The sequence below is a fragment of the Manis pentadactyla genome, chromosome 5 (genome assembly GCF_030020395.1).
Source record: "Manis pentadactyla isolate mManPen7 chromosome 5, mManPen7.hap1, whole genome shotgun sequence".
NCBI classification, from domain to species: domain Eukaryota; kingdom Metazoa; phylum Chordata; class Mammalia; order Pholidota; family Manidae; genus Manis; species Manis pentadactyla.
The window spans coordinates 89,356,646-89,383,630 of record NC_080023.1 but is presented as its reverse complement, the minus strand read 5'-3'; the positions used below and the strand labels follow the sequence as shown (position 1 = coordinate 89,383,630).

The 26,985-nt window shown below is 33.4% G+C and overlaps 1 protein-coding gene across 2 annotated transcripts; it reads right to left on the bottom strand.

The window, feature by feature from the left end:
- Positions 1-26,858, bottom strand: AIMP1 (aminoacyl tRNA synthetase complex interacting multifunctional protein 1). 2 transcript variants are annotated; one of them, XM_036920942.2, is made up of 7 exons: positions 26,663-26,858; positions 18,583-18,716; positions 17,256-17,369; positions 15,855-16,019; positions 13,026-13,237; positions 10,106-10,274; positions 1-250 (listed from the first exon to the last, which is right to left on the bottom strand). In XM_036920942.2, coding segments are annotated over exons 1-7 (963 nt in total). In that variant the 5' UTR covers positions 26,665-26,858; the 3' UTR covers positions 1-83. The 2 variants fall into 2 exon arrangements, with proteins under 2 accessions (XP_036776837.1, XP_057358496.1); XM_057502513.1 differs by lacking the exon at positions 26,663-26,858 and adding an exon at positions 26,404-26,422.
- Positions 26,859-26,985: the final 127 nt, after the last annotated feature.

Sequence of the window (26,985 nt, the reverse complement as noted above, 5' to 3'; positions counted from 1 at the left end):
TTTTAGGTACAAGTGACAAATACATTTCTTTTTATTGTTATTAAATTTTTTCCAATATATTTCAGTAACTGAGACATTTTATTTTATTTTATTCCACTGTTGGTCATAGTTTGAGCCCTACACACTCCCTTCCCTTTCACCTCAAAGGGAGCTCCTTTGTACGTGGCCACACACTCCTCATTGGTGTAAAGATCAGACTGGATCTGCTCCCAAATCTTCTTCTTAGGATTCAGCTCCTTGTCAGGCTCTCCTGTTTGGGGTAAAAAAAATTACATCATTAACATTACATTGTCTGTAGAGGATCTAAAAAATTGTCTTGGCAGCACTGTCTCATCTTTAGACCTAATCAGAATTTAACACTTAGTTTTAACATTAACTTTACTTTTATTATGTCAACAGTTTATATTCTTGATTGGTAAAATATTTTGTCGTTTCCTTACAAATGGTAAAGATAATATTTTTTTTACTCTTACAATAAATATTATTGCAGGTAATACAGCTCAATGAATTTATTCTCTAAATTATTAAAACAAAAAATGTAAGAAACTCCTTTTATCAGTACATATAAGAGAGATTTCATGTGTTATATTTTTATACATGGCAGAAGCAGTTTATGTTTTACTATAGGTTTCAACATACAAAAAAATTACCAGACTGCTGCTATAGTGCTTAAAGATTTCAGTACTGGAGGATGGCTTAAATGCTGGGATTGTCTAGCTAAATACCGTAACTACTTTGGATTTCATTTGCTGCCCATACCATTTGGTGAGATGACGATAGAAAGGGGCAGTAAGGAGACTAGACTAGCATTTCCTAAGCATAAGGAAAACGGCTAATCTTGAACATGGGGGTTAGTGGAACCCACTTACATACAGTTGACAATCTGTGTTTAACTTTTGACTCCCTGGAAACTTAACTAATAACCTACTGTTGATCAGCCTTCCCAATAACATATACAATTAATACATATTTTGTATATGTATTACATACTGCGGTCTTACAATAAATAAGCTAGAGAAAAAAATCTGGTTTTTCATATCATCACAACCAACCAAAAAAATTCTCTAAAATATTTATTAAAAAGCATACACACATAAACAGACCCCACACAGTAAAAACCCATGCTGCACAAAGGTCATCTATATTAGTTGTTGCATGAAAATCACACAACACAATCTAATTTTTAATATAAAGAAACTGAAAAGATAAATTGCTCAGTCACACAAACAAGTGGAGTCAGGATTTCACACCAAAGGCCTTGTTCTGCTAGTAGAGTACCTTGCCTCCTGACTATGATTCAGAAAAGAAACAAATAACACTCTTACATGTGGATAATACCCCATCCCCTCTATAGTAAATCACACTGTAGAGTTTACCATCAATAGGAGATAAATATGTTGTAGAATGTATCTGGTATAGGCTTTAAGACCACCAGTACACCAAGAAATACCTCTATTTAATGAATGATAAAGAAGTTAAGAGAAAAGTTCAATGTAACATAATTTTAGTAGTTGGGGATGTTCAATAACATTTGGAATGAAGAATCAGTTCAAAACAAAACAAAGAAAAGTAACGTATCTTATGCATTAGCTTCAAATGCAAAATGGTTTGCCAGGACATAATAAAAAAATACTACTCAAGTATAATTAAGTAGTGATAGAAATACTACTTTCTAGATCTTTTTCTAAGTGGCTCCCAAGCTGAAATCCCTTAGAATTACTTCACAAAGAATATTTTAAATATTACTAGAACTATATTTTATGTCTTATTACATTTCATTATCTAAAATGGTATTTACTCTCCATTCATCCATATACAGGAATAACAAAACTGAGTAAACTGGCTAGCCATAGTGATTGTGTTTAGTTCTTCACAAACTGCCATAAAACTAACTGGCAAGAATATATTAAAGTGTCCTCTGATATTCAGGTTTTCAGAGATGACAGAAAAGTTAATTGAATGATGTATCTACAGAACATAAAATGAAACTAAAAATGAAACACTAACTAGACATACCTCAGATATATTGTAGGTCCAGTTTCAGACCACTGCAATCAAGCAAGTATTACAATAAAGTGAGGCAAACTAATTGTTTTATTTCCCAGTGCATATAAAAATGTTTACACTATACTGTAGTGTATTAAGTGTGTCATAGCATTATATACAAATAACAATGTATATACCTTAATTAAAAAAATACTTTACTGCTAAAATATCCTAACCATCATCCAAGCTTTCAGCATAATCTTGCCTTGATGCTGATGACTGCTGACTGATCAGGGTGGTGGTTGTTGAAGGCTGGGGAGGCTGTGGCAATTGTTTAAAATAAAACAACAATGAAGTTTGCCACACTGATCGACTCTTCCTTTCACAAATGATTTCTCTGTAGCATGTGATACTGTTTGATAGCATTTCATCCACAGTAAAACTTCTTTCAAAATTGGAGTCAGTCCTCTCAAACCCTACCACTGCTTTATCAAGTAAGTTATGTCATATTCTAAATCCTTTGTTGTCATTTCAACAACCTTCGTAGCATCTTCCCAGGAGTAGTTTCCATCTCAAGAAACCACTTTCTTTGCTCATCCACAACAAGTAACTCCTCATGCATTCAAGTTTTATCATGAGATGCAGCAATTCAGGCTCTACTTCTAATTTTAGTTCTCTTCTATTTCCACCTCATCTGCAGTTGCTTCCTCCACTGAAGTCTTGAACCCCCTCAGTCATCCATGAGGTTTGGAATCAACCTTTTCCAAAGTCTTGTGAATGTTGATATTTTTACCTCTTCCCATGAATTGCATCTAGAATGGTGAATCCTTTACAGAGGCTTTCAATTTACTCTGTCCAGATCCATCAGAACAATCACTATGTATGGCAGCTAGAGCCTGACAAAATTATTTCTCCTATTATAAGACTTCTTGCTCTGGGTGATGATTACATGAGTATATTCACATGTCAAAATTCATTAAACGGTACACTAAGGTGTGTGCATTTTATCGTATGTAACTTTTTTAAAAGCAGTAAGCGAGATTTGAAAAAAAAAGATTTAAAAGTCAAAGTTACTTGTTATTTCAGGGGCTACAGAATGGATGTTGTGTTAGCAGACATGAAATCAACATTAATTTCATTGTCCATCCCCATCAGAGCTCTCAGGTTACCAGGTACACTATCAATGAGCAGTAATATATATATTTTTGCTTTTTTTAAATTTTTATTGTGGCATTATTAATGTACAATTACATGAGCAATATTATGGTTATTAGACTCCCCCTATTATCAAGTCCCCACCACATACCCCATTACAGTCATTGACAATCAGCATAGTAAGATGCTATAGAATCACTACTTGTTTTCTCTGTATTATATATGAGCAGTAATATTTTAAAAGGAATCTTTTTTCTGAGAAGTAGGTCTCAACAGTGGACTTAAAATACTTACTCAGTAAACCATGCTACAAACAGATGTGCTGTCATCCAGACTTTGTGGTTCCATTTCTAGAGCATAGGCAGAATAAAATTAGCATAATTCCTAAGTGCCCAAGGATTCTGGGGATGTTCAATGAGCATTGGCTTCATCTTAAAGTCACCAGCTGCATTAGCCCATAACAAGAGTCAGCCTGTCCTTTGAAGCTTTGAAGCTAGGAACTGACTTCTTTCTAGCTATAAAAGTTTTAGATGGCATTGTCTCCCAGTGAAAGAGGGTCACATCTATAGTGAAAATCTGTTTAGTGTGGCTGCCTTTATTAATTATCTTAACTAGATCCTCTGGATAACCTGCTGCTTCACCTTAACTTTTCTGATATGGACACGGCTTCTTTCCTTAAATGTTGTGAACCAACCTCTGCTAGCTGCAAACTCTTCTTCTGCAGCTTTCTCACCTCTCAGGCTTCATTGAATTGAAGAGAGTTAGGGCCTTGCTCAGGATTAGGCTTTGGCTTAAGGGATGTTGTAGCTGGCTTGATCTTCTATCCAGATCCCTAAAACTTTCTCCCTCTCTGCAAGAAGGTGGTTTTGCTTTCTTACCATTCGTGTGTTCACTGGAGCAGCACTTTGATTTCTTTCAAGAACTATTCCTTTGCATTCACAACTTGGCTGTTTGGTGCAAGATGCCTAGCTTTCAACCTATCTTGGCATTTGACGTCCCTTCTTCACTAAGCTTAATCATTTCTAGCTTCTGATGTAAAGTGAGAGATATGTCACTCTTCCTTTTGAAGCTGTTGTAGGGTTATCAAATGGCCTAATTTCACTACTGTTGGGTCTCAGGGAACAGGGAGGCCAGAGGAGAGGAAGAGAGATGGACAGTCTGATCATCGGAGCAGTCAGAGCAAACATGACATTTATCAATTAAGTTTATCACCTTGTATGGGTGCAGTTCATGGCTCCCCAAAACAATTCTAAGTAACATCAAAGATCACTGATCACCTTAACAATGAAATAATAATAATGCAATAAATAATAATGAAAAAGTCTGAATACTGAGAAAAATACCAAATGTGACTTAGAGGCAGGAAGTGAACAAATGTCTACACACAGCAATGTCACAAACCTTCAATTTGTAAAAATCACAGTATCTGTGAAGTGCAATAAATTGAAGTATGCCTATACTATTAACTATTCCCATTTTACAGATGAATTTGAAGCACAAAAGTTATAGCTAAGAACTTAAAATATGAGGCAGGTAGCTAAGTGTTTCAAAAGTTAAATTTTACAAAACCCACAGGAAGTAGAACCCATTAAAACTCCTTCTTATAGACAAAAAAGCTGAGACTTGCAAAGATTCCCAGATCACCCAACACTAATGGATCCAAGAGCTGAAAGTTTTAAACTTCTTACATAAGACTGTAGTAATTTCAAGGAACACAGATTTGAACTAAAAGTACAAACTCTTAAGAGGAACCTCCAAAGCTTGACTATTGCTTTTAACACACCAGACTTAATACCTTAACACTCTGGATACAGTTGCAAGACTTAAACAAATTGATAAATGAAACAATTGATTTAGAGAACTAAATTTTTGAGATTATAATGAAAACCTATCACATTATTATCACTGAATATAATTCAGAGGTGAGAAGTATTAGATAGGCGTATTAACCTTTTAACTTATCTAAAATGTTTGTCAACAATATACTATTTGGTAGTGTATAAAGCTAGTCTGAAAGTTTTAATCACCTCCCGTGAAAAAAATACTTAATATTTTTAAACAAATTTTTTTAATGAACCGTATTTTCCAGAGAAGTCTGTCATCATTTCTGTATGTTCTATCCTTCCTCTCAATCTTATTTTCCTTCCTTCCTTTTTCCTTTCCATCCTCCCTCCCTCCTTCCCTTCTTCCTTTCTTCTTCTTCTTTTTTTTTACCATGGCTAGCCAAAAAAGACAAATCATGATATCAACAAAAGTTCTCAAAGCTAAAAATGGCACAGCCTCTGAAATTGCTAAACACATGCCAACAATCACCATTTGGAAATGGTTACACATGTTTTAAAGAACTAATCATTCAGGGATTATTTCAGGTAACTCACTCTAAACAAAACACACAGGGAATAGGAACTAGTTGAGAAAGGAGTTTGTACATTTGTCAAAAGTTGTGACCACCTTCTCAGCATTTAAAACCTATAAATAGCAATAAATACAAATTCCAGACTCCCAGGCATTCAGAGCCTGGAATAAGAACCAAAACTCCATTTTAATTAGGCCATTCTTTTGCACAGAACAGTCACTGATCATCAGCTTGTTTTTGATATCTGCCATGGCCATAAAAAGCCTGGCACTAACATAATTATTTTATGTTTGTTTGGGTTTTTGAACTATAATTATTGCAACTATTGCCACTTGTGGTAAAAAAATAAAGTATAACTTTGCAAATAGGGATCAATTAATTTTATAGAGCTAATTGCAAATGGGGACCAATTAATTTTATAAAGCTAATCTATAAGGAAAAGTGGTTTGATGGTTTGATTGGAATGATCCTGTCAGTAATGAAGAATGAAGGCAAGTACTCATGTCTGTTCCACAAATACTGTTTTTTTTGGTTTTTGCTCTTAACATGTTTTACTAGCATGTTTTTTTCCATTTATTCATTAAACAATTTATTGAACTCCTACTCTATGCCAGGCATTTTTCCAGATGCTAGGAATATAGCAATGAATATCAAATAAAAAGAAAATCTTGATTTCATGATGCTTACATTTCTGTGTAGACAGATAATAAATAATGTACAATATACTAGATGATGGTGGGTATTTTGGAGAAAACTAAAACAAAGAAGATGTGACATTTCAAAGATCTGAATAGGATGAGGGACCAAGCCACACAGCTATCATGGAAAGAGCCCATGGCCCACCTGGAATGATTGAGGAAGAGTTGGAGTAAGTGAGGTTAATGAGATAATAGGAGGCCATTTGTAAAGACTTTGGTGTATACTGTAGGTCAACTAGAAAGCTTTTAATAGTTTCCAACAGACAAGTAATATAACCCGGACTGTATCACTCTGCCTGCTATAATTAAAAATAGATCAAAGAAGGTAAGGGCAAAAGCAGGGAGACCAGTGAGAAGGCCCTGAGATTATCCAGGTTAGAGATGCTGGTCATGACCAAGGTGGTGGGGCTGGAGGTGTGAGAATGGTTCCAGGTGTGCTCAGGAGATACAGCCACTAGGGTTTTTCTGAAGGGGAACATGTAAAAACAAAACAGAGCTGGGAGAATGGAGGTCCTGTTAGATGAGCAGGAAATACTATGGAAAAGGGAACTCTAGAGGGAAGCTTGGGACATGTATTCTCCCTCGGAACATGTTTGTGAAAAGTCAGTAGGCAGCTGGACAGGTGACTGGATAAAATAGCCAAGGGAATAAACATGGAAATAAAAAAGAAAGAGGCCAGAGTGGAAAGAAAAAGAGAAGTCAAGGACAAAGACCTGAGGCACTCCAATGTTAAGAGGTCAGAGAACTGAGGAAGAATCAGCAAAGGAGATGAGAAAAGCAGCCAGTGAAGCAAAAGGACCACAAGGAGAGCATGGTGCCAGAAGACAATTTAATTAAGAAAAAGATGGAGAACTGGCCATGAACATTTAGCTACAAAGGGTAATTGGTGATCTTGATCAGAACAGTTCTGGTAGAATAGTAGAGAGAGAAACCTGACTGAAATGGGTTTTAGAGAAAAGGCAAATATAGACAAGTTTGTTTATTTTAATTTTTTTAAAGAACAAATGGATCCAAAAGTTAAACATCTTGCATATCATACATGCTGTGTGATAATCACTTATATTTATTAATAAGACTCAGTACCAATAGAAATAAGAATCATATTGGAAGTTTAAAGTCTGAATGCAAATTCTCATTTATTATTAGACCAAAAAGTACATTTTCAAAAAAGGGAATTGAGAATGCTCTCTTTGTCTTCTAGCTGTAATATTACTTTCAAGTTATCTCTGCTTGGTGCTTTAGGGACAGGTTACCATATTTAAATACTAACATTTATAGCTTCACACATTAAAGATTTAAAAAGTACTGGGTGGGAGATTTCATAGTCATTGTTAGGAAAATATTGTTTGGCATCTTCTAAACTCTATGGCAGTTTTTGGGTTTGTAGTTGAAGAAAAAAGTAAAGTGTAAAAAGCCTTTTCAAGGCCAAATAGTAATTCACAGGTTTAAACCCCAATTGCAATTTCTATACAACACCTAATATATATAAGATGAAATGTAAATCTCTAGACACTGAGCACATCAAGTGAACATCAAAATGTACTAGCAGATACCTTAAGCTCTAAAATGTAAAACAGATGGTGAAAAATAATGTACTGATAAATCAAGGGTCTCTCTGGAAAAAGAAAAAAACCATATTAAGACTAATAGTCTGTTGCATAGTATTAAATGTTATTTCCCTTCAAATTTACTACTACAGAAGCAGTAACTGATATGAAAGCACAAGCAAGAATGAGTATTAACAGACCTCGTACCAAAATTTATCAGTTATATAATGCTGTTCTACTTGGTTAACAGTGGTTTTAAGTGATAAGAGAATAATAATCAAGCAACTTCATGGGCCATTTCAAAATTAGGTTTTCCCTTCTTTCACTTTACAAATATTATTTGTATCTTCTCCAATGCTGATATGCTAACGCACAAGGGGAAACTTTGAATTTGGAAGAAACATCATATTTTGGAACAATGTAAATATAAACACACAAATAGCCAATCAGAGAGCTTCAAGACTATGGTAAAGGCAAGAAATTCCATACTGGGCTATTAGTGTGTCTAATGCTAAGTCACAAGTAACTAAAAAAAAACTTTGTTTCAATTTACTTAACAGTAAAACCAGATAATAACAACTATCCAAATGTTGAAGTACTTACCTGTTAGTTCTATGAGGTAAGGGAATGAAAGCTGTCATGGAAATAAAAGAACTATAAGCTTTCATTAGTGAAATAATCCATATTAATTTATAGCAAGTGACAATCAACAAAAATACTACACAGTATTGCAGAGTCAGGCACAAGCTATTGTTTGATTCTTCTACTAACTCTATATATAACTGTTAGCATGTAAATAAGTTTTGTTGGGCCTCAGTTTCCAAATTTGTAAAATAGTAGGTTAAAGTAGATGACTTCTTCCAGTTCTAAATGTGCAACTCTACAATTTATATCAAAAAACAAGACTTATAAAAAGTGCTACATCTTAAGTATTTAAATGAAAAGGCAAATGTTTTGAAAAGGTAAACCAAAATTTGCTTTTCATTTTCAAAGCATGCTCAATTTTAAAAGAAAAAGTTAACTTTTATCATCGTTCTACTCCAATTTAGTGAATTCTTCTGAATAGAATTTCAGCTTTATCAGGTGTACACCTGATAGCTAACCCTGAAGTATGAGGATTGGGGAAGTGTTTTGATATGTGGTAGGGGAGTGGTGATCATGTGCTTTCAGATCTTAAAGCCATCATGCTGATTTGAGAAATTATTCAGACTGGGATTTTCCCAAACCCTAATTTATCAAAAAGGTTCTTAGAGCACAGACCATCATGGTTTCCAATCCAGCAAGGTTCAGACATGCACATACATTTAAAGTTATAGATATCTGTTAAACAATCCTCAGAAAAAAACCCCTAAAAAAGGTTAGCCTACTTTTGATTAGGAGGGGGTAGCTGAGTTTCAAGGGAAAAAACCCATGTTTTTATCCATATTTTCTATCTTATTCCAATGTTAATATTCTTCATATTGTAATATTTCATCAGTTAACAGAGGATTAAACAAAAGGCCTACTTAATCACATCAACCCTTATACTCCATTATAATTCAGCTGTTTCTATAAATGTCTCCAAATCAGTTCTATTTGTTACTCTAATTTTAATTTCTGCTTTTCCTATTACTTAAGTCATATGAACATCCTTTAAGTAAATTCAATCTATTTTTTCTAACCATTTTTAATTTCTAACTCTTTTTCCTCTTATAAGGTCTTCCCTTTTTTATGAAAGAACTATTTATTCAACATCTGCCAAGCATCCTTTCTCTTCTGCTTCAAAGACCTATTTGAAGAAACTTTTTCACACATGAAACTTATCTGTCTCAGGAGCATTTTACTGGAGAAAATAAGTAATCTGAAATGAAACTTCCTTTTAGATTATTAAAATAAATATGTTTTAATTTAGAGATTTTCTCTATATCCTAAAGTCAAATAAAGGCATATACAAGTATATTATTAAATGGCTTTTGAAAATTATATCCACTATGTTTGAACTATTCATCACTTCATCTTCCTGTGTTGCATTCTGAGATAATCTATAGCTTAAATGATTAAGCAGCACATCAATTTGTTTTTTATCCATACCACACTCTTCTGCTATGGAGGTATTATTATTAGTAATTTACCTGGGGCAAAATCACTCTCTGGTGTTTCATGTAATTTTATTCATGGGAAGGAGAATGGTTGTTGTGCTTAACGTGCTATATTGAATCAATATCAATAAACTCAATCATCATCATCATCTCAATAAAAATGGTCATTTAATGTAAAGTATCGTGAGCAATACACAGGATTGATTTTAAACTTAAATACTACAAGCATCACTTTGAGAACAGAAACTCCCAAACTATTTCAAATAATGACTAACAGACACTCACCAGGAAAAGCTTCAAAAGTAACCCTGTCTCCAGGAACAGACCCAGTAGGAGGTGCCAAGATTTCAACTTTCTCTGGTGAACTAGCACACATCACCATTGCCTGAGATAGTATTCCCCTCATCTTTGCAGGTTTTAGGTTACAAAGTAAGATCACCATCTGATTTTGCATCTGTGTGAAACATAAACTGGTGATTAAAAACATACAGAAACTTAGAATACTCATACCTAGAATACATTAAAGTATACCTAAAAAGCTAAATATCTAACGTTCTACTTTGTGGATGTATCTTCATTCCTGTATGCCCAAAATCTTTTTACTGTTGTTATGAAGCCTTGTATACACATGAAAAAAAGTCTATAAACTGATAAGGCATAATAGTTAAAAAGAGCAGAGGCAAAGTTTTCCAGTTAAATATTTATTGAATTAATAAATTAAAAAATGACCTAATGAAAGAGATTTGGTTTTGAATTTCAGCTGACATGTACTAGCAGCAAGACTGTATAAAGTTGATCTGTTTCCTCACATAATGAGGGAAATGATATTGAACTTAAAGAGCTGTCACAAGGATTAAATCATAACATGCATATAAAGCATTTAGCTTAGCATTAGCACTAAATAAATAACAATTATGTTTCTTCATACACACTTGGTCATTTCCAATACTAAGCAAGATTCACTTCCTAATTTAAGGAATACTGACATTTAACAATTCAAGCATTATGCACACTGCAATCAGCATGCAGGGCTATTTCCAGTTTGTTAGAGAAGTGAAGAGAAATTTCTTTAATCTTCAAAAGTTGAAGTGTCTTAGTTTTCCCCTCAACTGTCAAAAATTAGGAACACAGTTGTTTAAATTCTTACCACTGGTTTAAAATAAAATAATATATAACAGGTCTGCAGGGGAACATATACTACAGGGGGTAAAAGAGACATTCTAAATAAAAGATGGTTTTATAAATAAGTGTTATGTCAAATTTACCCCCAAATTCTATGACTAAAAATAAAAGGGGTGGGAGCCTGACTCAAATTCAAAAGGCCCCCTTTTTAGAGGTCTTCATGAATAAGACTCTTCAAATTAGTAACTTAAAAATGCCTCATATATGAGAACTTGCTTTGCAGAATGCTTACTTGTACTGCCTTGATGGATTAGATACAGATGAATATTGTAAGTAGGTTTGCTTATAGCTGTGAATGACAGCCTTTGCAAGAGACAAAATAGACTACAACTTATGAGAACAAAAAAGAGCCCCAATGAGGCGTTTTCTTAATTGGAGCTAGATCAAGATCAGTTGGTTTTCTCCAGGGTTCTTTGTGAACCCAACTTCATAAGTGGTTATGAAGGAGTCCTGGGTCTATAATAGATGAATGTTTAAAAGATAAACAAAAGTACACACATAAGCCAAATCGATCTTTTTATTCATAGATATGAGAAACTTCTTTACTGATCTCCTTAATTTCATCTTTCTCCCCTCAACAGAGGAGCCAGATGATTGCATTAATATGTGAGGCAGACCACGTTACTCCTTAGCTCCAAAGTCCTCCAATGGCTCTTAACTCACTCAGCATAAAGGTCAGTCTGTATGATGACCTCTAAAACCCTATGTTGTTTGGACCCGTATCTCTAATTTCACCTCCCACAACATTCCTTACTCAGCTGTAGTGACACTGCTTCCTGCTGTTCTGTGAACATCCCAGGCACAATCTGACTCAGCTGCCTGAAATGTTCCTCCACCAGATAAGACATGTGACTTGTTTTCTTTTTCTTGGACCTTTACTTAAACGTCACTTTCTTTATAACGCCTCCCCTGGTCACTGTGTAAAATGAGATTGTCCTTACCTCAATATTTCCTTATTTTTCAAATCTATTGTTTCCCTACTTTATTTTTCTCTTGATATTTATCATTATTTAATACACTACATATTATGATTTTCTTACTCCCCGACAGGAATGTGAGCTTCACAAAGGCAGGGTAATTTTTTTCCCTTAAAAAAACAAATCTATCTAAATTCACTGCCATCTATCTTAATTCACTGCTGTATCCCTTACCTAGAATAGTTCCTGGTACACTGCAGGTGATCAACAAATATTTTCATCTAGAAATAGAATGAATGTAGGGATCTGTCCAAGTTCACAAAGCCAATAAGCAACACAGCTGGCAATGTTCTCCAAAGTTGCCAGAAAGGCAAAACTATCTTAACATTGATGCCTATGGTCTTTGCAATATCTCTGAAGCACCATGGGGGAGAAAACAAGGGTAGACTCAAATTACTGTAGAAGATGTCCTGAAAGAGCAAAGTAAGAACTATTACTGTCTTTGATTTTTGTCCACTGTCATTGGAAATGTACATACTGGTATATATCCACATATACCCATATATTTTTTAAAATACCTAAGTAACAAAATATAAAACAACCAATTTTTAAAGGAAAACCATTAAAAAGTACAAGTTCAGTCTCCATGATCCTCTCTTTTTCCTTCAAGAATGAAAATATTTCTTAAGTTATAAAGAAGTTAAACTTGTACTCTTACTTTTAGATTGGTACTTCTGAATTTGTATAATGGTGATTTCAAAAAAATTCAGGAATAATAAAATTTCATGATGAAACGATACTAAAATATACATACTGTACTTTATAAAAAATAACTAAAAACATTTTGAAAAATTGAGAACAAGTGATTGACCAAATTTTCTATCTTCATGAATTCGATCCTAATTTACAGATCTCTTGCAAGATTTTGGTAGTTTTATGTACTTCTTTGGTACATAACTCATCACATTCAAATTAATCATCTGAATTAAGCAACATCGGCTCATGTTGTATGGCCACCTGATACAAAATTATATGGAAAAACTTCAAGAAAATGAGAATGAAAGTGACATGTATCAGAAGAAGTTAATTTTAGTTGTACAAATTACCTGTTCAAGAGGAACATGATTCACCAGGCCACTGACAACTGTTCTTGGGACTGTTTCTCCAATATCTACTTCTTCTACATACAAAGAATCTGCATCAGGGTGTTTTCTGGCAGTGATGATACAACCAATTCGAAGATCGAGACGGGAAACATCTATTGGCTTAGAGTTGTCACTTCCTGCTACTGCCTGCTGCTTTTTCTCCTTTTTCTCTCCTAAAATATTTATGAATGGGTGAACATCATAAGTCTAATAAAAATAAACTATGAAAAACTCCACAGCTTTGATAATGATCTTTAAAAAAAAAAGGAAAAAAAGTGTTTCTCTCCTACCTGCTCTTAAATTATAATGAAAGAAAGAATTATTCAAATCATAACATCTTGAACCCTATTTTAGCTATTTCTCTGTTGACTGTCTATATTCCTAGTTAAAGACTATATGAGTGGAAGAGAACATTTTATTCTGATTATCTTAAAAAATATCCTACTTTACATATATGCTAATAATGTAACTCTCATTAGCATATGATTACTTCAGCTACTGAGTCAAAATGCAATCTGTAAAGAGTTTATATGCCTAAGTTTACATTTTATGTGCCTATGTTTACATTTAACTTCTCTGGAAAAAAAAAAAAGTGACACAAAATAAAAATTTGTTCACCCTCCAATCTGTAGGGTAGGGATAATCTATTGTGGCTTCTCAATTATACCTTTGTCTAATCTTTAAACAAATATTTACTAAGATCTAAGGCATCAGAAACAGTAAAGTGAGTAGCTCACGGCGTCAAGGCACTGAAAATCTCTTTTAAGTAAGACGGATGTCAATAATGAATATATGACAAACATTTTAAATACAAAGAAATAGACAAGCATAGAAAAAAGTAATTCTGCCTAGAATGGTAAACGGCAATTTTGTGTCAAGTACCTTCATAACTTACACAAAGATAGCTTACAAAAGAGAAAGTACAGCCAGTTCAAAATGGAGTATTTTTAATATCAGCAAATTTTTTAAAGTATCATGTTCCATGTAAGATATCAGCAAAGATTTTTTTAATGTTAAAAACTCAAATGATACAGAAATATTTATACAAAATTACTAGAATAAAATACGCCAAAAATCTTAGTAGTTCTCTTAGAGTAATATACTATATATTTACTTTAAAATACTGCAGTATCACAGTACATATATATATATATATGTATTTTATTTGCTAGACATTTAAAATATCTTTATCAGGAATCTACATTTTAGAGGTGATTGCAAATACTAAAATGTATTCCAACAGCTTTGTTAGTCACCATAAGGGATTTTAAATACATCATTGACAAATAAGTGATGCTCATAAGTGGAAGTCTAGAAAGATCATACAGGCACAACAGCCCTTCCATGAGCAGAATTTTGGAATCTGGCAATCCTAGCAGCCAAACACCTATAAAATAGCCCTCTCATCCGGCATTGTCCAAAATAGAGGCTGTCAACCACAGATAGCTATTTACATGTAATTTTAAAATAACTAAAAATTCACTTCTTTAGTCACATTAGACACACTTCAAATGTTCAACAGCCATATATGGCTGCTGGATACTGTGTTGGATAATGCAACTATACAGCATTTCCAAAATCACAGAAAGTTCCATTGGACTGAGGCGTGCTAGACCTAAAGCTCCACTTAGTCTTATGTGTTCCCTCCTCCCATAAAGGCTTTCTTGTCTCATTTGATTAGAACACTGATCCTGCAGTCACAAATAACGATGCATCTTCTCTGAGTATGGATTGCACCAAACATGTAAGAGGCTGTATGATTCTAATAAATTTTACAAAGTGGAAGAATTAGTCTTACCTGCTTTCACTGTAACTGTACCACCTAGTGGTGAAGTTAGGTAAGAGAGAAGTATAGCCCCTATCTACTACTAATGCACCCAGGCTACTGAGGTTTAACAGAAGAACTGACCGATGTTAGATGCTAAATTGGCTTAGGTTAGTTCACAAATCCCTCAGCCATTTTATATTTTCCAAAACAATTTTAAAAGAGTATCAGTATTATAAGAGGTACGTATAGTGAATTATAAAGGCACTTCTTTAGGCACATCTAGGAAAATGGAAGTCTAGAAAGGAGTTAGAGTAAATTTAAATAGCCAGATATGACTAGAAAAATAATTCAAACAGCAAAGGATAAACTAGAAAAGACGAGGCTTTAACATTAATTCAAATGAGAGATCATGATATCTTGAACTAAGGTACCATTTAACAAAATGGAGGTGCAGAGCTGGGTTCTAGGTATATTTTGGCAGGAACTAAAGGCTCTGGTGGCCAATCATATATGAAAATTAAGGGAGAGAAACAAGTTAAGGTTAACTGTAAGTTTCTAGTCTGGTTGCCTAAGTAAATGGTGATACATTTTCTATTCAGCTCTTTTGGGTCCCTAATACCTTAACACCCATACCTTAGTTTACACATTCTGCTTTGACTAGAATATCCTTTATCCTTTATCTTCACAACTGGTCCTAAAATAATATTCGACACGTGATTTCTCTGAAACTATCCCCCAAATATACACTAGAATTCAGTACTACCAAACTGCATATGGTTCTCTACAGTGAATCTCTACTTTCTATGTTTTCAATTATGCTGGTGCCTCTAGTTCAAATGCCACACTCTTAACCTGTTGACTTGTTCACCCCTAACACACCCTTTACAGCCCAGTTTCTATGTTCCAATATCATATTGTTCCCAACTTTATACTATTTTATAAAAGTCTGAAATTTTTATTATCAAAAATGTTGACATCTGATAAACCAGTCAAGAGCCAAATAACCTTAAGGTTAAACATACCTTTCTTTTCAGTTTTCTCTTTCACCTTTTCTTCTCCTCCTCTTCCTTTTATCTGTTCTGGAGCACCAGAGGATACAGTTGTTAATGGTGTAGACTGTATCACATTTTTAGAAACTGTAGAATTAGCTTGCAGTAGAGTACCAGATGGGAATGGTATTTGTTTCACTGAAACAGAAAATGAAATAACGTTATTTATATTAAACCAACAAACAAGATAAAAAGTATGGAACTATGAATCACAAATATGAACTATTTTTAAAAGAGAAATTCATTGTTATCATAAAGCTCCATATATCCCAATTTTTATATTTCACCATTAGACAGAATTCAATACTTTAATTCCAACTGTTGAATTGCTTTAGAATTTCATTAATGATATCAGAATTGAAAAGTTTAATATTTCAGGGCAATTCTCTAGAATAGCGAGAGATGGAATACAGTTTCACATTGCTAATATGTTAACTGTTTATTTAATTCTGTATTTGTATTGCAAATCTAGTCTTTGAAAACATCAACTAGCCTCACATTTTTCACTGACAAACAATATCCTCTAGTTGACAGTGTTAAACATACGTTACTGATTTTACCTTTTATTTAGCTCACTAAGGGTAGAATTCATACTACAGCATTCAAAATTCACAACAGAATGGTCAAAGGAAGTACTAAGAGAGGATTTCCCTATACTTGGGCCTCTTCAACTCACCTAGGAAGGTTTTTCTATGATATAATCAAATGCCTTTCTGTGTGGAACTTTGAAATTGTAATAGAACTATTATTATTGTTGTTTTACAGTAATGTAAACTTATCTAGGAACTGTTAAAATAATTCAATAAAATTTTTAATTTTATTTATAGCGTAACAGTTGAAGTGGTAATTATCTGCTGACTTGGATAACTTAAAATTATATACTTTCAGGCAAATTATAAGTCTGAGCTTCAATTTCCTCATATAAAACAAAGATAAAACATTATGTATAAAAACTGATTAAAATCCTGTATAAAACAAGGATATTTGTGTATACGTAATATTAAGGATAAAACACACAAAAAATATAAGACAGTGTGCACACAGTGCCCCAGCACATAATAAAACTTAATAAATACTAACTAAACATTATAGTTATTTCAATAACTATTCAACAGGGAATAGTGATGATTAGTTACAGCATAGTACAGAGAAAAAAATAGGTTTTTGAACCTCAGCTTTGCCACATTTGTATGACTTTGGACAAGATCGCTTGCCTTTTCTAAGTCTCCATTTTCTCTTCTGTAAAGGAGAACAAATGCATAAGAAGGCTGCTGTGAGGATAAGAAACCAAGTGTAATACCTAACTTAATAAAAAATAAGTAAGACAGTCATTTTTACAAATCAAAACAACCTATCCGTTCTATATTTAATCACCTCCATTTTGAATTTCTGCTTGAATTAGCTCTTGTTTCAATTCTTCAATTTCTTTCTTCAGTTTAGCATTTTCAACTCGAAGTTTCTTCTCTTCCCTCAATGTTGCCTGCAAAACTAGGATCAAGAAAAATCCAGTTAAGAAATAGCTATGTCTTCTAAAAGGTTTTTTATGAGTAATATTTGAAATGATCACAGCCAGTATAAACATTGCTAGGACAATAATACTGACAACCAAATGTTTGGCCAATTCTTTTATAACAGTTTAGTATTTATTAAAACAATATGGTACTTAGAGAAAAAGGGGAAAAAACTGTGAAGTAATAGTGGAAGAGAAAAGGTTTTGTTTATAAATCATTTTCCTAGCTTCTATAAAGATGTTTATGACAACTTAAAAATCTGGCTCAAAATGTCAGTAACAGGTAAAGTGTGAGAAAGAGAGACAAATATGAGATATATTAAACTTTTTTTTTAGTCTGAGCTCTAATAATAACACCAAACAATAAAAAAACTATTCTCATGTCTTCTTTTTTAATCATTACCTTATAAATTAGCTAAATAATTTTTTATTCCTGATGTCTCAGAAGTTGAGCTGGTCAAACATTCGATGAGTGAAACAACTTCAAAGCTTTTTATTAAAAAAATAACAATAATATATTTTAAATTACAAAAAAATTGATAAAGGGAATTTTTTTAGGGAATAAATATAGGATTCTATAAGGCATTCACAGTCTGATGTAAGAGAAAAGCCTTTATTTCTATTAATGATGGTAAAAAATTTTGGGATTTTCATCACAACATTAACATTTGACTATTAAGAAATTAAATACACTTAAGCAAACAAAACAAAAATCAACCTAAATCCTAAAAGCAGATTCAGATTTGCTATTTTTGTATATATCATAGCAATTTCCAAGTAAAACTTAAATAAGCATTGCAAAAACTATAAAAATCATTTCAGAAAAAGACTAAGTAGAAAATAGTATGAAAATAAACATTCTCTTTTACACAAGGATGGAGATATTTGAGTTCATATTTGATTTCACACAATTGTCTTTATTTTTAATCTCTAATTCTATAACAACTTAAACATTAGTTTTCCTTCAGCACTCCTGAAATAATGCATTGTTTTCTCCACATATCATACATTAGCTATACACCAATTCTAATTTACCTTAATCCTAGAATATTATTTCTCTAATTATTAAAAGAATCTAAATTATTATCAAGATGATGAAGTAATAATTTATGTGGTAAACATTCTTTTTTTACTCTGTCAATAAATGAATTCATTTTAACTATCTCCTTAGAACATTTTAAACTTTCTTACTTGCTTTCTCCTTAAGAAGAGCAACTTGCTGCTTAAGATATTCAATAATTTCATCTGCCTCTGCACCCTTCCTCTCTAGTCTCTTCAGAACAGCATCACTGGTTGCCATTTTTGCCAAGAAACGGCAGAAAACCCTAAGTGAAAAAATACACATGGTAAATTATACTGTAGAAGGAATAAATTTATTGTACAAGACACTATGAATGAGCAGCCTGAAAGGAAAAACATTTTCGACTGCAATAGATCAATATGTGAGAAAAATATTTTTCCTAAGGGCAGCAACAAATCAAAGGCAGAAACGTTAAACAGACTAATTCCTCAACCTGCATGGAAGAGGAAATCAATTTTTTTCGTAAATGCAGAAGACATGCTATTTGACCATATTTTATGTTGTAAAGTTTCAAAGAATGCTTAAAAATACAGCAGAATATTATGACACAAGACAGGAACACTAAGGTAAAAGAATAATAATAACCTTAACTAAGCTATAATGGAGTACTACACCGTATTGTATTCCAAAGTAAAGAATTGCTGAATTACTTCTTTATATATTAATTTAGTCTACTGAATATTTCTACTGTTTATATATGTATAATTTTAAGGAGGAACAGAATTAGAAAAGACAAATTAAAAGAAAAAGATCAACAATTAGGGAAAACATCAACAATTAGAGAAGTATTAATCGCATGCCCACGCAGAAATAATGTCAGCATATATACTGTGTCCTTTATAAAAAAACACAAATTTTGATACCATAGAAATTAGGAAACATCCTATCAATGTACAGAAAAATGTATGTGAGCAAAGATTATGAGATTAGTTCATCAGAATCTTTGTTAAAGTTTAACTTGCCAAGTGTTAAGACAAATAGACTGACAAGACAGGGTTAATCATTAACACTTTTATGAACTGCTACTCAGTTTTACATGATTAACATTAATTAGATTCAAAGTACAACAGTAACACAAGCATTGCTGAAATAATTCTGATTTTATATTATCTGCACACTCAATGAAAGGTGGAAATTTTTTAAGAAAAAATTGGCTAATGATGGACATATAATACAAGATTCTTTTGTAATTTCAAATTATTATGTAATATGCATTCTATATGAAGAACACTCTGAAATATTTACTTTTTTATAGAAAGAAAACCAACCCTAAAAAAACATTATGCTGATGTTGACAATTAATGATACAGAAGCAATAAAGAAAAAACTTTACAAATAAAATTGCTAGCAAGTGAAAGAAATATGAATGGGGGTTAATCTCAAAGAGCCATAGTAAACTGTTCATTTTCTACATGGACTATTATTTAATGGTTTAGAAAAATACAGAGAAAAAAAGGTACAAAAATGGAAGATGAATTAGAAAATGAAGATAACACCTTTTAAATTCTGCCATTTTTTATCAAAGTGAACCCAGAATAAATACCATTGTTTTTAATCAAATGTTTGCAAAGCCAGAATCTTAGAGAATAATACAGATGGACATTTGAAGAAAGTTATAGTAAAAAAAGCTATGTTCTTCTAAACTTTCAGTATTTTAGTTACAATATTTAGTTTAACATCTTTCTACTTTAGTTTAACATAAGTAATGATCAAATATATTCAGTAGGTGAAATACAGCTATCATAAGTGAAATAATGAGTATCTGATTAGGCAAAATTTGTTAATTTTATTTCTGTGGCAAAGAAAAGTTTGATGAGTAATACTAAGATGAATGTGAAAATAGTGATAAATTTTAAGTTGCTGATAAAGCAAAACAGGAAACTCATGCCCCAACTCATGCACAGAGTCTCAAGAGTAAGACTAACAATAATTTGCAAAATAGAGTTTATAAACCCTAGCCTTGGGGAAAATAGATATAGAATTTTACTCAGCTGATAAATTTATTAACTACCTGCAAACACAGTTACAAAAGTGAGTTAAATATAATATGACTTGTAATACATATTGAAGCACCGGCATAAATGCAGGAGAAAAAATGCCATGTTTCAAAAACAGAAAAACAAATGAGCTGAGTATGTTAAGCAGATACATATAACCACTAAGAGGGAACAGTGCCATAAAGGGAGTTGGTAAAACTTGGAATGATACTGATAAAATAAACATAAATGAGAGAAAATCAAACAATCCTCAAAATCATTATCTAAAGGTGTTAAGAAATTAGGAAATGTAATAAAGGCTTGAATGAAGAGGCTTGCCACCCCAGTTTTTGTGAAACCAAAATAATATTATCACAAAATGAAAACACAAAAGGATTATAGCTAGTTAAGATTAGGTAATAATTCCAGTACGGCAGAAGGCATTTAACAACTATCTACCAAATTAGTTTGAGTAACTGAAAGGTTATTTTTAAAATAAAATGTTCAATGAAAATATATCTCACCTGCATATAAAAGCAGATAATGGGTTACTGAAAAGTTAAGTCAAGTGTATATATCTATCTCATTCAAGTACAAAACAGAACTGCTCAGCCTTTAGGTAAGTCTTATGCTTTAACTTTAAATACTGCAGGATAGTAAGATGCCATTATATATACACATACATATATAAATATCCTATATATTTATTTAATTATAATGAATATATGGGTATAATTTATATACTTAGCTATAAGTTTACAAATAACTTGCTTATATTAAGGTAGAGTTTTAAATTGCAAATTGACAAGTAAAACTAGAACTAAGAAATGTGTATCACCTGAAATATTCAGTAAAAGTCGATTTATTTTTTAACCAAATAATTGGATGAACAAAACATGAGATACAGAGAGGAGAAAACATATTACTAACAAAGAGAGATGTTAGTGGAAAACATAAAGTTAGTCCATGAATTCTTAAAATACTGAGAATAGAAAGTGGTCCTACTCAACCACTCATACATAATTTTGGATGATAGTAGAAGCCATCTCAAATTTCCTAGAAATTAGCTAATTATTACCTAATACTATCTAGCATTTACTTAGTCTTTATTATCTGCCAGTCCTTCTCCAAGCACTTCACAACATTAACTTATTTAATCATTGTACACCATGAGATATATACTCTTATCACTCTTTGTTTAGAAAGAACTTATCACAAAGTTAAGTATCTTTTGCTAGAACAGTCATTTCTCCAGCAATAATCAAGCTTACTTGGCAAAATAAAACTAGGAATGACTATAAAACACACTAACTCTTAACCAGACCTACTTTTTCTCTGCTCCCAAATAACTGGTTATCGTGGCAATATTAATCATGATGCAAATACGAAAAATATGTCTTATAGTCTATGTTTTGACAAAACTTTACTCAAATGCTAAGAGCTATTTATTGTTTTTAGGATTAGAGGTTCTGCAAACAGGCTTTCCAGTATTTGCTGCTTGTCATTTAAAATTTTTCAAATATATAAGTAGGATGCGTAAGTTTATGTCAGTGTTTTCTAGCAATATGCAGATAATGATCACCGGCACTGGCAAAAGGGAATAATTTCTTTAAAAGAGTATTTACAACGAACAACCTTGGTTGAATCACACTTTTTATTCTATTAACTGGCTGGCTGTGTGATCTTGGTAGTTATTTAACTTCTCTATGCTTCATTTTCTTAATTTTTTAAATGAGGACACTTTGACCTGATTTCACCTCCTACTTCTTTGGCATCTCCTCTTAGGCTCCTTTTTGTTGATTTTCTTTAGGGTTTAGTCCTGATCTCTAGTCTCTTCTAGCATTACACACTGTCAACACACTGATCAGGAGCACCTTTGTATTCCAGGGTTAACAGTGTCTGAAACAAAATGAGAACAGTTTTAAGCAGGTAAAACAGACTTCACTGCTCCTGTTGTCTGTTGTCTGCTATTTATATTACCTGCCAGGTCCCTTATAACTTAAGTTCATGACCCCAGTTTTATTTATAGTCCCTGATTTTGAACCATGTACTAGTCTCAAAGCAAAATTAAACATGTTCTCTATACTCACTAAGCTTTCAGACAAACGGGGAAAACACAGTAAACTAGAGAAATTTTTTTAAGTGAGGTTATATTTAGGGCAACAGTTCTAGCTTAAATATAGCACTGCTTAAAATTTCGGACAGATCTTTTACTATTCAACCTATTGCTCATTTCATTTACTGTGCCAACCGCTCCACCGTGATTTTCCATGTTTACATTAAGTGTCCGCTAAATTTCAAAACTTAAAATTTCCTTAGTCTTCTCAGAGCTTTTAATATGCTAATATGCATGGGGTTTCTCACAAATGATAAATGTTAACAATAATAATAGGTAACATTTGTAGAGCATTTACTATGGGCTGGCTACCTGCTTTACATAGACCATCTATGCATATTATAATTACCTCCATTTACAGAGAAGGAAACTCGAATTAAAATTTATTTGCTCAGGTCATGTGGCTACTTAGTAAATGAAGATTGAAACTCAGGTTTGTCTGATTCTGTAGTTAGCTCCTTTAATGATCAAACCATAATTTCTCTGAAGGATATAATTATGAAACATTTCACAATGTATTTAACTGTGGAATCCTAACCAAGGAACAGCTATTAACAGTTACTGGAACTAGTATTCTCTATTAAAACAGTCTGAGAATGCTGGCTTAGTCTGTGCTAAAATTAAAAAAATGATTATGAAATTAAAGTAGATATAATCGCATGCACAGACGTTGCAAATATAAAACATTTATACAGAGAAAAAAGACACAGAAAACAGTACACAAGAATGTAATTGTGTTTGGACAGTTAGATTCCAGGCTGTTTTTTTTCTTTTCCTTTAGTAAATTAAAAAATAATTAAACACATTCTTTTATGACGAAAAAACTTTTGTGAAGGATTACGTAAATTAATCTGCCCCCCCTACACATTAATTTTATTCTTCTCATCACTTATCATATTTAATCAAACCAAAAAAGCCATTTTAAGATGCTTCTAATCATAAAAGCTCAAGCCCATTCTACCAAATACATGAATTTAGACTACATCTTAAACATTAATACACACATAAAAGATTATTTCTGAGATTCCTATCATTTCTAAGTGGCTTCCCTTTACCTTAGCAATATCCTTATAAGTCTATCTCACTCAGTTCTAAATAGCCAGCAATTTCTTTTCAGCAGCAAATTCCCTGCCCCAGGCTCTCAATGTTAGTAACCAAATATGAACAAATAAGCTACTGCTTTGAAATGGAAGTTTTAAGTTCAGATTTTCAACTTTAATTTATAGAACAGGAACTCAGCGAAAACTTGGAAGTTTCTCTTACTTTCCAAAATATCTGATGTCACTGTTTCAGAATTGCAATCACTTAAAAATATATATATTCTTTTAGGACACCCTAAATACCGTATTTCATCAAATCAAAGATGTCATCACTTATAAATGGCTCCAATCATAAGATGCTCTGTTATTTTATGTAGCATTAAGAAAAAAAATCACAGCTAATTTAACGACTCCAATGTCTTCTCCTTAGTCACACCCTGTATTATTTACTGAAAGTCATCTATTAATTTAGCCCAATTTTTATCTTATATCACTTTTTTTCCCTATTATTTCTGCATACACAATAACTTTTCATTTTAATGCTAAAGCATGTTTTAAATGGTGATGAAACTTAAAATGAAGACCAAACTCAACAACTACCTACTAACAGTACACATAACTGAACTGGTGACACTATCAATAGTCAGGACTAAGTTGCCATAAATGTGGACATTGCCAACTATGTCACAGCTGCCACTTAGTCTATAGTGATTTTAAGACACCAACAATTATAAAATGTGCCACTATTTAGAGATGTAAATATGAGAACACTGTGTATCAGAATTGATAAAGTAATTTTAATCACTTTTTTCCTGTTTTGTAATTACCATCATTTCTATTCTTACCTTCCAAACTTCTTTCTTTGTAATCTATAACTGCCAAGTTACCCAACTCTGAGACCACTGTTACTACAGTGCTAGACCATGTGGTGCTTTTTTAGAAGGTTAAAATTCTCGCTAGGATTTAAAACATGCCGCAAGTCAGAATTTTTAAAAAGGTAAGAAGTAAAATTAAATATTCTGAGAACAATGCGTCCCAGAGACATTCAAAATATAGAGCAGCAGAAATGGGCAATTATTTTAGGGGACTTTCAGCAACTTTTGATGAAATTCAAAAGGAGGATCTAAAACTGTGCTTTTTGTGAAGTTCATATTTACTTTTTTTTTATAGTTAGGGAATGAATTAAAATTCTAGCTGTCACTCAGCTTTGTGATTTTTTTTAATTTTAAAAAATTAAAAACTTTTTGAGGTATAATTGACATATTTGTATTAGTTTTACATGTACAACATATTTTGATATTTATATACTTTGCAAAATGATTATCAAAATAGTACAGGTAACATCTTTCACAATTATAAAACTGTTTTTCTTGTGATAATCTTCAACATTCACTCTCCTAGCTACTTTCAGGTATGCAATATAGCATTACTAACTATGGTCACCGTGCTGTATATAACATCTCCATGACTTATTCATATTAGAACTAGAAATTTGTATTTATTCTTGTTTTCATTAACTCACCAGAGAACCTTCTTCCCCTCTACTAATGAGGAAATAGAGAACCCCTGGAGGGTTTAAAGGGTGGCTATGAGAGGATGGCTAAAGAGTAGACGACCATGAGAGGACAGTCCATCTATTTCAGATACTATGGCGAGTAACACTGAAAACCATTCTGTCCAGTGAAACAGGCATAGAAAAATTCAAAATGGGGTATGTCAAGGTCTCCCATGGCCTTCTTACCACACAACAGGATTATCTTTTACCTGGTCCAGATTTTCTTTAATAGGATTTAACCATCCCTTTGCAGTCATAGATGCACTCACTACTACCTTTCTCCTACTTCTCATCCAAGCACACAGCTAATAATAACCACCACTACTTTAATAGGTCAGGCACATTATATATGTTGTCACTTAAACTTCACAACATTGTGAGACAGTTATTCCCATTTTTTAAACGCAGAACATTTATATTACTTTCAAATATTAAACAGCAAAGCCATGATTTTAACTTGTGTTTGTTACTCCAAAACTCATACTCATTTTTAAAGTGTGTCCCAACCTAAAAAAGAAAATTACCCACCATTCATCAATACTCTTGCATAGCTAAATTAAAAGCACTAAGAATCTCGCCATTTCTCACCACCCCTGGTGAAGTCACCACCATGTCTCCTACGGATTACTGCAAAAGCCTCCTAACTGGTCTTTCTTCCTCCACCCTCTCCCTTTCAGTCTACTCTCCATAGCAGCCAAAGAGATCCTTTTTAAAAAAGAAGTCAGACTATACCACTCCACTGCTCAAAACCCTCCAGTGGTTTAGATATCCTCATAAATCCTTCCTAACCTGTTCCTGCTCCCTCTAATATTGTCTCCAGCTGAAACCACTTCCCTTGAATGACTGGTCCCTCTACCTCAGTGCACTTCCGCAAGACATCTGTATGGTTAACTCTCTCACTTTTGTCGGCTCTTTACTGGAAAGTCATCTTTTCAGTGAGACCTTCCATGGCCATACTAAAATGTCAACCTATATCCTCCTTTCCTGCTCTATTATTTTTCTCTTTAGCACTCAATTAGGACCTAAAATACGGTATGTTTTCCTTAATTTTGTTTAGTGTGTGTCTTCCTCAATAAAATTTGAACTACAGGAAGACAGAAGCGTTTGTTTTGTACATTACTCTTAACCCAATGCCTAAAACAGTGCCTGGAACATAGTGGGCGCTAAATAACTAGCAAATGAATGAATTGCTGCCCCTCCATCCGCCCCAGTCCTTACACACACACACACACACAAACACACACCTAAGTAAACATGACTGTGAACACATCTTTTCCAGTAGCATCCTTTCTTTCGGCTCTGCAATCCCTTTTCTCAACTTGGCTCCTTCAAAAGGCCCCGAGTTTTTCAATGCTTTCCCAGTGCGAGATCACTGCTGGTGTGAGCGGACTTCCACTAGTACCGGCAGGCCAGGCCCGATCTCCCGAAGGCTAGTAAGGGAAGGAGACGCTTAAAAACAACCGCTATCCGCCTAACCCGGGACCCTCCCCAGCCGTCACTCACATGAACTAGGGAGCAGGGACACCGGCAGCCTCGGCGGGGAGCGAGTAGGATCAGCCTGCCGCACACGCACGCCGTGGAAAGGACCCAGGGAGGTATCCCTGCTAACGCCTGAGCAAATTCAACTCCAAATTCTGTCATCCCTTTCCTGAGCTCAGGCACACCACGCTTTCAGTCTTCCGTTCTCTCTGCCATTAACGCCAGGCCCCCTGCACCTCTTTCTCGGTCGCTACATATTGTTGCCAGATTGGGCAAGAGGCAAGACGCCGGCGATTGGGGTCTTTTCTTAGTGTTGTGTCGCGCAGGCCGTGAGGTCAGAGGAAAAA

Bases quoted from the DNA above. Each gene is read 5' to 3' on its own strand.
- AIMP1 (XM_036920942.2), bottom strand. The intron at 16,020-17,255 runs GTGATTAAATAT...TTTCTGTTTCAG, and splicing joins AGCAGAAATTCAAAATGGAG to TGAAACAAATACCATTCCCA. The intron at 13,238-15,854 runs GTATGTTTAACC...TAAATATTTTAG, and splicing joins AGAGAAAACTGAAAAGAAAG to GAGAGAAAAAGGAGAAAAAG.